The sequence below is a fragment of the Nannochloropsis gaditana genome, assembly GCF_000240725.1.
Source record: "Nannochloropsis gaditana CCMP526 unplaced genomic scaffold scaffold219, whole genome shotgun sequence".
Taxonomy (NCBI): domain Eukaryota; class Eustigmatophyceae; order Eustigmatales; family Monodopsidaceae; genus Microchloropsis; species Microchloropsis gaditana.
Genome location: NW_005803734.1, coordinates 1 through 10,831, shown reverse-complemented (window position 1 = coordinate 10,831; position 10,831 = coordinate 1). Strand labels below are relative to the sequence as shown.

At 55.9% G+C, this 10,831-nt stretch overlaps 1 protein-coding gene across 1 annotated transcript; it reads left to right on the top strand.

The window, feature by feature from the left end:
- Positions 1-7,066: 7,066 nt before the first annotated feature.
- NGA_2054200 (uncharacterized protein) lies at positions 7,067-7,498 on the top strand (the record flags this gene model as incomplete). Its single annotated transcript, XM_005855341.1, has 1 exon — positions 7,067-7,498. A coding segment is annotated over one exon (432 nt), but the record flags the coding sequence as incomplete, so codon positions are not given.
- Positions 7,499-10,831: the final 3,333 nt, after the last annotated feature.

Below are 10,831 nucleotides of genomic sequence, written 5' to 3'. Positions count from 1 at the left end.
GAGGTGTTTGCCCTCCATTGCCGCGGCTACAACACGGACGTGAGCATCGGCGTCGTCCTCCGGGAAGTCCTGGCCCTTGTTCGTAAATTCCACGTACGGGTGGATGTGAACTACGCGACACTCCTGATCAACCTGCTGTGCTTGGAGGGGATGGCGGCGGCTCTCCTCCCGTCCTACAATATCCTGGACCGGGCAAAACCCTTGTTGGTCCCTCACTCCAACAAGCTGCTCCGGCCTTTCTTCCGCCGCATCTACCCCCTCCTTCTAGGCTTCAAACGACGCGGGGAAAGCGCTCTCTTTAACCTGCTGAAGAAGACCGGTAACGTGCAACAACCGCACGCTCCATTGGCCATTGGCAGTGGCAGCGACGACAGCAGCACGAAAGATTCTTCCTCTTTCCTTCCGGCGGATCGCCACGCTCCCCGCATTAAGAGCCCTGTAGGTTAAAGGAAGTTCCACTCGACGTGGGTCTGTCCCTGATATAAAACCTGGAGCGGATGATTGCATGACCCCTTCTTCTAAAAAAGGTTCTAAAATCGTATCAGAAATGAAATCTTCGTTTTTAATCGAGGGGTTTTGGAGGTTTATGAAGGTATCGCGCTGTACAGAGGGCCACGTAGCGTCAGAAATAAAGGGTGGGGGTGACTAGGGGAGAAAGCGAGCGTGCGTCTTCCACTATTTAAAGAGGGACGACAGAAAAAGGACTTTTTTTTTGCCTTGTGTGTAGGTAAAGATGACAGGGACAAGCACATGGGATGTGAGTCGCCCCCAGTCCTCTACATTCTCTATATGCAGCGATACAATAAAATGATGAAATGTTAAAATCTGTCTCGCTACCGGGCTTATTAGGAAATAGATCAGGAAAGCATTTTGCGAGAGCCTACAGGTGAGTAAGATACGACAAGAGCGGACGAACAAACAGAAACCAGTTGGAGTTGCCAAGTTCCCCTTGCTTCTGCACTTTCATCACGGACACGTCCCGCGTTTCAGTTACACAACAAATTGCCGCTGCCGCGTTAGTTCGAACTCTGCGTGCCTCATGGCTAGCCTCTCTTCTTCCCTCTCTTCCCTGTCCTCGCCGTTTTCGAGGCGCTCTTCCACACGCGGGCCCTCCCCTCTCTCCGCCTCTCCCCCCCTTTTTGCCAAAAGCCTGCGTATCACCAGGGGCAAAGTCATCGTCAGAAGAATGTACACATGAAAGGAAAGCGGAGCCGTGGAGAATCCCAAATGGCAAAACCAGAGGCCATGCCTGAGAGCGTCCCGGAGTTGGTGGGAGAGGGCGGCGCTCATGAATAGCAGGGAAAGCCGTTGTCCATTGTGCAGTAACAACCCTTGATTGCAGCATCCGCAGGTGCCACGTGCATGGACGGAAGGTTCTGTTCCTCCTTGCTGAGGTCCTTGGATGTAATGGGCCAGCGTCCATACACATGCAGTGAGAGTCAGGACGGAAGTCAGGCAGTGCCCGGGGGGGCGGTGGGAGAGGTGCAGGACCCCCTGTAGGCCCCAGAAGGAGCGCGCAGCAATAAAATGGTCGAGGTCGAGTGCACTTCCGAGAATGAAGGCCAGCAGTACTTCCAAGCATGGTTTGTGAGCGGGGTGGCCGGGACGAGGCAAGAGGTGGCGATGCTCGTGGTAAAGCGGGAGGGGGAGGGGGCGGGGTCGAGAGAAGGCGGGCGGCCATGGGGCAGGCGGCGCGAGCACAGTCCACCAGACCATGGAGGCTAGCGTGGCATGGGTGAAATTGTCCAGTAAGAGTCGAAGAATGAGAGGAGGAGATGGCGAATCGGTTCCTGACGGAGAACCGTAGAGATAGGCGAGGAGGCTGGGGAAGAGCGTGTCGCCTGCTACGCAAGCTGTGAGAAGCAGAGCTTCACGAAGTAGTAAGGAGGGCGTATTTCCAGGCATGCTCAGAGCCATTGCTGATATCGATGAGACGTACATTGGTGCTTTAATGAATAAATTGAAAGGTCGAGAGGTAGCAGCAGACCCGCAATCTACCACCCCATCTGATCAAGCTTCCACCTCTAGGCTCCGTGCACGCTACGGCATTGCGAACAAGACACTTTCATTGCCTTCTCCTCCCAAAGGTCAAAAGTGGACGGAAGGCGCAATCAACACTTGGGCGAAGTCGAAAATCCCATCGTAAAAAGCACCATAAGAGGCGACGCCTTGAGGCCGTTAGTCATGTGGCAGCCTTTCATCTGGGCTGCTGGCTGCGTGGTTGCATGGTCTACGAGATTAAAGTTAAAGGCTCTTGCGTGAGTCGTGAAAATATTACTCAGAAATCAGAAAGTTTGACGGAGGGAAAAAGGAGGATTAAGTCAAAAGACCGATATCGAAATCGAGACGGAAGATCGAGGGCTGGAAGCAGCGAAGAAGCAATAAAGTGAAGTCCGTCTACATGTCCAATATAAATAAAGTCAGCCAAAAACAGAAACGCGAAGATGACCACACCCTGCAACATGATTGTCGACGCCACGTTCTTCACATTCCTCAATTTTCCCCCGGGTGCTCGACGAGCTTGCGCCCTATTTATTTGCCCTCGCATCTGCTGCCCCTTCCTTGATATCTCTCAGTGCTTGCTCTTGGAACATGCGCACCCCACCTGCAGGACGCGGCACAATGAAGCATGCCCTTTTCGGGCATAAACATTCATGTAAAAAGGGCCACATCTTCCACACTGGGGGCATTCAAAGTCCTGTGCCTTCGCGCGGGGCTGGAAATGTCTTGGGGAAGGCCGGTGGGGTCGCGTGTTGCTGTTGATGATGAAAGTCATGATATCATCATGTCATATCCATGCGTGTGATACCCGAGCCCTGATTTGTGTCGCCTGACACTTTCAGACATGAAATGCTCCCATTGAACGCGAGAAGAATTATTTTGACTCCATGTTTTCTTCACTCTAGGTGTTTTTCAGCCGAGGTGTCCAAATAATCAGTAATGACAGGCAGCGTCGGAACCTCCGTCAAGCCCTCGATCTCCCAGCAAAATCATGAGGTTCTGGAGCGGATCCGGCACCACTTGGACGATCAGGAGCACAAAATTCACGAACAGCTCAACCGTTTCCAGCTAATTAAAAAGTACGGGCCACAATTTGGTGGGATAGGAGCGTGGGAGTGAAATGATGACTGATCGAATCTCTCTTGCCTTCAACGTATGTGATTTTCCGGTTGACAGGGCCGTGGAGCGGATTTGTAAGAATGACGACGCTTACATGCAGTCGCCAGACATTGTGAAGGCTCAGACGACACTTGAAGATAGTCCGTTAGAGCGCAAGGGCAACACGGTACGGACAGTATAGATGGAACAGGGAGGGGATGAAAAGTAAATCGTGACCGCGTACGCCGTTTTGTCTGTCCTTTAACCCGCATTCAACTGGAAATAAAAAACCTGGACAGGCTGCCGAGGCCCTGGAGCTTCTGAAGGCGGGGAACGCCGCCTTCTTGCGCGACGAGGTCCCGGCCAAGCAGTGTTCAGACAGGCACATTGGCCTCCACTTTGCACAAAAACCACACGCCATCATCATCGCGTGCTCCGATTCCCGGGTCCCTCCCGAGATGATATTCAACTGCGCTTTTGGAGAACTGTAAGTCATATTCGAGGGGATGGCCGCAGCTGAGATGAAAGGGAAAGGGAGGAAAGAGTGCAGTAGTAGCGTTCGAGTGGATGTTATCATACCCGAGTTCTTTCCCGGCTACGCGGACTACGCAAGCATTCGGGGGCATTCTCACCCTCACTTATCCACTACCCTCCCTCTTAGCTTCGTCATCCGCCTGGCGGGAAACACGATCGACGCATTGGCCCGCGCCAGTCTCCTGTACGCGGTGCAACACCTGCATTCCCCCTTGGTGGTTGTCCTGGGCCATGAAAAATGCGGCGCGGTCACCGCTGCCCTCCAGCCCCCCGAGGCCCTGGTGGAGGCCCCAAGGGACATCAAGACGCTGGTGAAGAAGATCCAATCGGGCATCGAATGTGCCTTGTTGGAGCCCGGCCTGGAGGACGTGGACGACGAACGCTTGCTGTGTGCGATCGTCTGCAACGTGCACTCCGTGGCGCGCACGCTGTCGGAGCACCCCGACATCCGCCCTTTTATCGAGCAGAAGGCGCTTTCTGTGGTGGGTGCTTACTACGCTTTCAACGGGGTGGTCTCCTTCTTCGACGACGGCGAAGACGGGAACGCGACGGGCAAGGAGGTGGGGAGCACCGTGAACGGCCAAGCCTCGCTCTGCATGAGCTGCTCGGGCACCATCCACAGGAGCTCGTCCCCCACGGCTGATCCCAGCCAGAAAGTGAACTCGCGGCTTTCGGTCTCGGAGGGCTTGAGCAAGAACACGTGAGGACGCCGGGGCACGGGGCCAAGGAAGGAGGGGAAGGAGGGGAAGGGAGCGGGGGGGCCTTGTGGGCAGTACCGGTACCTTTTTGAGGTAGGAAGGAGGGCTCGATGGGCTGGGCAAGCACATGTAGGGAACGCAAGTGCACAGGTCAGCGGTCTGTACGGGACGGGTGGGTGGGGAGTGGACGGGTGTTGCTGGGGGCGCCACCGGCAAGATCGACATTTCGAGCGGAGAAGGAGGGAGGGAGGAAGAAAGGAAAGGAGAGAGGGAGAGAAATAGGTAGGTGGGTTGCGCGCGGTGTGCAGGCCGGGAGCGAGGCCAGTACAGTGGTCCGAAGAAGGAGGACTCAATGGAAAAGGAAGCGCTTTCGCATGCAAGGAGGAAGATTGTCGAGACGAACCCTGTGGGAAAAGATTGTCTTTTATTTGGGTAAGATGATACGATGGTACCTTTGAATAAATTTATGTGTACATGCGGGAGCGAGAGGGTAGGATTGTGTAGGCGCGAGGTCGAATGCGAGGTAGCAAGGAACTGCGTGATAGGACAAGGAAGAGGGCTCTTCGTCGCCATTATATGCATAACAATACAGCCCAGAGGGGGATCGACGCGATACATTGAACGTGTCTGAGCCGTATTCCTTCTCTGTGGGACATCAGGTCCTATGGTCGCAGTGTGCATGCGCACGTTAGGTCTGGAGGACTTCTCGGAGGAGATCGGGGGGAGGAGTCGCCCGATGGAATATAGAGGATGCTAGCGCTACCCTCTTTACGAGTTCGAAAATATCAAAGCAAAGATACATGGATGAACTCGCCGACTTGCCATTTTTTTTCCCAAACGTGCCTCTTTCCGCAGGCACCTTTAACAATGTTATAAATTTTGTCCCCCCCCCTNTTTCCTTCACGGCAATGGCTGGAACGGCATCGTGGAGCCACGCTGCAGCCAATTATCCTGGGGGTACAAAGAGCTGCCATCCCCCTCTACCACATGAATGCTGTAGGCGTGCCTTGAGGCTGCCGAGGCGTTCTCCAGGCTGTAGTGGACCAGAGCGTGGTGCAGGAGCACCAACGCCCCCGCCTTCACTTCCAACGGGATTCCCCCACTCAAATCCCATTCCACTGCTTCCGGAGGGTCGAATTCTGTCCCTTTGTTGTCATTGCGCCTGCGGAAACGCCGAGAAACGCCCTGCCGATGTGAGCCGGGGACGGCCCATAGGCACCCATTCTCCTGCGTGCAATCCTCCAAAGCCCACCAGAACCCGACCACGGATTGAGGCTCCGTGTACAAGAACGTTCCATCTTGGTGCGCGCCAACTTTCCCGCCTATACGGGGTTGCTTGAATATGTACATGCTTTGGGCGACCAGGGGCACGTGCAGCCCGCCTACCGCCCGCGCCAATTGACCTATTTGGGGTGTATATGTAACCTTTTGGAAAAGCGGGTCCAAATCGTGCAGCGCGTGCCCCACTTTATTAATGCTGGTAGCTCGAGGCTGACGAAATGCGCCAGTGGCCTTGTCGATGGCTCCTTCTTCCCAAAAATAATGTATCTTGTCCCCGCTCTCCAGAAAATAGGTGTCCGACGTCCGGTTTTGTTCGTTCGTGGAAAAGACAGAATCGTGGGCCGCGAGATCAAAGCCCGCCACCAGATGATCCATGCGCTCACGCAAAGCTGTGCATGTGCCTTTGGACCAATAGCCCTCAAGGACCAGATAGCCATCCTCCTCAAATCGTCTTCGGTATGCCTCCCATAGGTCCCGGTCTTCCTCGATACCGGGAAGCCGCAAATCTTCCGAGCCCTCCGCACACCAGCGCGGCGAGGGCATACTTTGTGGGCACCATTGTCATATGTAGAAGAGGAGAATGAGAAGGTCGCTGGTACATAAGACAGAGCACGAAAAAATTCAGAAAGTCGACAGGGGAGGGGAGGTGAGGCAGGCGGTTCGCGGGTGGGACGTTTACCATGAAATGATGTCGGGCGACACGGTGGTGAGGACGGAAAACAAAGGTGAAAAGACCAACATACAAGTGCTACCGCGCGACCCAACACTTTCCGTGAAGGGTTCTTCATTCCGGTTGACATTGTCAAGCTTTTTTGGCAGTGTCAGGAATAAAATTGTTGTATGTGGGCCGACCTGGAGCCCGCACCAGACTTCTTTTTGCTCTTCTGGTGCGAGGATAAGAAATACTATCGAAGTCCAATTTGATTACCCATTTGCCGCATCCCCCCTTTCCACGCACCATCCACCAGAACAAATATGCCGTCTTCAGGCTACAGCGGTTCTTTTGCGCGCGATAGCCATAGGGAGCATGAACGTGGCCATCGTCATCGGGAGAGGGACCGGGACAGGCATGATCGTGATGGCGGCAGTGGGAGGAAACGGGCCCGGGAGAGAAGCAGGGAGCGTATTGACACGCATCCGAGGGACAACGGTAGCGTGCGTAGTTGTTTATCACCACGCCGACGGAGCAATGGGTCCGAGGGAGATGGCAGGGGGCGTCCGGCAACACATGTCTCGCGTGTCTCGTCCTCCCCGTTGCCTTCTCGCGGAGGCGCACATGCTAAGCGGAGTCCGAGCCGTCCTCCACGCAACGAGCAACCACCACCCCTCCCACCAGACACACATCTGGCCTTCTGCGTCAGCTCTTGCGCTTTTATCGTAGAGATGGGGAAGGCATTGCATTTGGGCAAAGTGGCCACCCATACCGCCCTCGTCTTCTTCCATCGCTTTTTCAAGCATCAGTCTTTCCGGTCCCACGATCGATTGCTGGTGGCAGCTGCTTGCATTTACCTGGCCGCCAAGGTGGAAGAGCGGAACAACGTGAAGCTATCCCTCATCGTCGTGGCGTATTTGAAACGACTGGGAGTGCTTCCTCCAGAGGTGGACGCCCAGGATTACAACAGGAACGCCGTGGCCCGCGAAGAAGTGCCGACGTGGAAGTCACGGGTCATCACGTACGAGCGCTGTCTTCTGTACACCATGGCTTTCGATCTCACGGTCGTCCACCCTTTCAAAGCCTTGCAGGATTTGATGAAGACGGTGCGCGACGTGATGGCGGAGGAAGGGAAAAAAACGGGACTGTCGGGGGGCCCCGGGAAGGCCCTGGCGTCACTCCCCTTCCCCTCCGCCTCGAGCTCGTCCGCTGTCTCGGCCTTGGACCATCGGACCGTGTTCGCCCAGGCGTGCAAGTTCTTGAACGACAGTTTCTTCCTCCCTGCCCTCATCGAGGTGGACGCCACCTATTCGGCCGCCCTGGCCCTGTATTTAACCCTGGTGCTGTACGACATAAAGCCTCCCGCGGGGAAAGGGAGCTGGTTGGAGGTATGGCACATCCAGGACGAACCACGCTTTCTGAGGGATTGCCTGCTGGCAGTGAAGACCTACGGGGAGGAGAGCGGAAAACGTCTGAATCTGGAGCCGGTCCCGGATCCGGCCGCGGTGGAAGTGCCCCCGGCTGAGGATGCGCTCGGCAGGGACATGGCGACGTTGTACGGTGGCAGCAAGGCGGGGGGGATGCCGGGGGGGTTGTTGCGGAATTTGACGCCGTTAGTGTAGGGGAAAAGGGGGGGGTGTGGTAGAGTGACGGGACAGTGGTCATATGCTTTGTGGGGTCTCGGGGTGGCCAAGCACGCAAGTAGGATAGACCGTCACTTCCCGAGGTCTCTGCGTGGCGGTGCCGGGAGGAAACGTGAGCCCGAGCCTCACTCTTCGGGTCGACGGACAGGCGACGGATCTCCCCGTCGTCGCGTCTCAAATAATCAAAATAAATGGTAAAAAGCTATGCATGCAGTGTGTCAATGTGTCTCGCACAGACTTTACACCGCCCATTCCCCGCGCGGCTTTCTTTCCTTTACACCCCCCCTTCGTTCAGGCCCACCTCACAGAAGGCCGACCCTTTCCCCACGCCCACGTCGTCCTCCTCGTCCTCCTCGTCCTCCTCGGGAGTCAGCTCCCCGCTTCGCACCCATGCCAAGGAGGTCGTGGTGGACAGCCCTATCTCCGATGCCACCTCATCCTCCTCCTCCCCTTCCCCGGGCCCCGGGGCCAGGTCCCATTCCCCCCTTTTCGTTTCCTCCCCGTTTACCGCCCACCCTCCTTCGCTTCCGCGGCTCTGGCGTGTGAAAGAGAGACTTTTGCTGTTCCGGCCGCTCTCCTTGTCGTAGCTCGCCGCAGTGAGGGGAGACAGGCGGTCCAGGTTTCCCTCCTGCGGGGAGGTCGGGAGATGCTCGGTGCCCGGCAATGGATGCTTGCGATGCCCAAAGAGCCAGGACACGGCCACAGGGGTCGTGCTCCGCCCGCCCTCCCCGCCCTGGGGGATGCGGACAGAGAAGGCGGGCTGGGGCCGCAGCGAGAGCACGGGGCGGAAGCAGTTCGTGAGCCGGAGGCGTCCTGCCGCCCGCGCAGAGAGCTGGTAGGATAGCGTCCACAAATGCCCGTCCTCCGCGGTGGTGCATTGCCAGACGGGCGTTGGCGTCGCCCCTGCCGCCGCCCGAACCAACCGCAGGGTTCCCTCCTGACAAGTCAGGACCTGGGCGAGCCGAAACGACGGATGCCAGTGGCGGGACATGCTGCGACCTGGGGGCACACAGTGCAAAAAGACGAGGCGGAAGGAATCAATGCTGTCCTCCGGGTGCTTGCGCCAGGTGTTGTAGCCGTTGGGAGGATGGTAGAGGGTGCCCCTTGGCCGCACGTGGGCGTGGTTGTAGAGCGAATGACTGCCCGCCCCGGAGACACCGCGGCGGCTTTCGAGCATGGCCTTTCCCGCGCGTGCCTTCCGTCTGTGTGTCTCTTCCAGCCTGTTTAAAAGCGTGACCAAGAGCTCCCTCACTAGCTCTTCTTCATCTTCGACAGGCGAAACAAAGAGCTGGGGGCGGGGCGAGGGGGATGACGTGGTTACATGACTAGAAGGCGTTCGAATATAGCACCCGTTGCACAGTTGCCAGCGTGAACCATCCCTGTTCGCGTCAGAGTCGTCTTTGCTCCTCCCGCGTGGCATCCATAAAGAAAGTGATGCGTGTCCTTTCCTGTGCGGCCAGAGCAGATGTTTTTTCCACTCCTCTAGCCCGTCCTTGAAAGGGCGGGGGTCTTTGTAGCAGCGGGCAAGCTCTACGTGGTGCAATTTGCCCTGCTTGGTTTCTTTTTGGCTGCTGTGCCCTGGATAAGCCGCCGTGTCGTCTGGAATGGTGCACAATTTGAGAAATGTTGCCCAGACCTGCCTCCACCTGCCGTCGTCTCGGATCAAATCGGTAATATGCGCTTCCCAAACAATGCAGTCCATATCATCCTTAACAGTACATGGATATGACCCTCCAGCCACTGTGGCCACCGTGGTCGTAGTGCTGCTAGTGGGGTCGGGGTGTGGTAGCGCCGGCTGCTGCATTCGGTAAAAAAAATAGTCGATCCTTTTCCACTGTTCACGTGCGAAGGAAAATCGAAGAGAAGTAAGAGAAAGGGATGTTGCCTGTTTTTCAAAAAAGTTGACCCGTGTAAATTTGGCCCCGCTTTCCTTGGTCGCATGTTTTCCTACGTCGAAAAAGCATAACGGACATCTTCACTTTGCTTCCAGATGAAGTATGTCTTTTCCTCCCTGCGGCCATAAATGGCAAGCCCCGAATCAAAAACAGACCAAAAAGCGGGGCCTGCACACCTGAAATGAGTTTACATACACGACTTTTTGTACCCCCATGTGTGCCGTGGCGCTTTGGAGCACGTGTTCGGGTGGTGGTAGCGGGCGGGAAGGTGGCTTGGGCGTAATGAGCGCGCGAAAGCCATGCACTACGGGGACCCGCTGAGGGTTGCAGAAGTAATTTAGCCTCCCGATTTGGTGCATGAAGGGCCACTGCACTACGACAGGTTCGAGTCGTGTCTTTTCAAATCCTAGGCCACGTGGCGCACGGTTTTTCTTTCGTAATATGTGCTAATTTTCATCTTTTGAGCGGTGTGCTGCCTTTACTTCGTTGGGTCATGCCCTCTCCTATCTTTGCAGTGCCCGAAACTGGAATTAGAAGGCAAATCAGGCGTGGCTGACACGTTTTGTTGGTTGGAATTCTGAAATGTGATTCAAATGCTTCTTATAGCCTAGCATTTGCATGTCGCCATGGCGGCAGGGTAACTGTCCGGATTTTTTTTGCATTTTGGTTGATTCGCACACTTGGGATACGAACGTCGGCCGGGTCTGCTGCTTTTGCTTGTAGGCTTAAATCCTCCCTTTGAAAGCTGTGACTTTCAACAGCACTCTTTTGCACCGCAAAGGCATGCATTGACGCCATCTGATCAATATTCAACACAGGGAAAAAAAGCCCATCGCATACTTTAGGTCCAGCGCGTAAAGTGTGGGAGCCGCATGGCCTAGGGCAGTGACGGAGCGACCCTGCCGTTTTGCAATCCAAGCTGAATTTCGGACGAGCTTCGACGGAAAAAGACGTTTGGCTCCTTTTGGTCGTCCTTTTCTCTGGAAGCATCGAGGGTGCGAGACTTTAAGGTCGCCGCGTCAGAGTCGT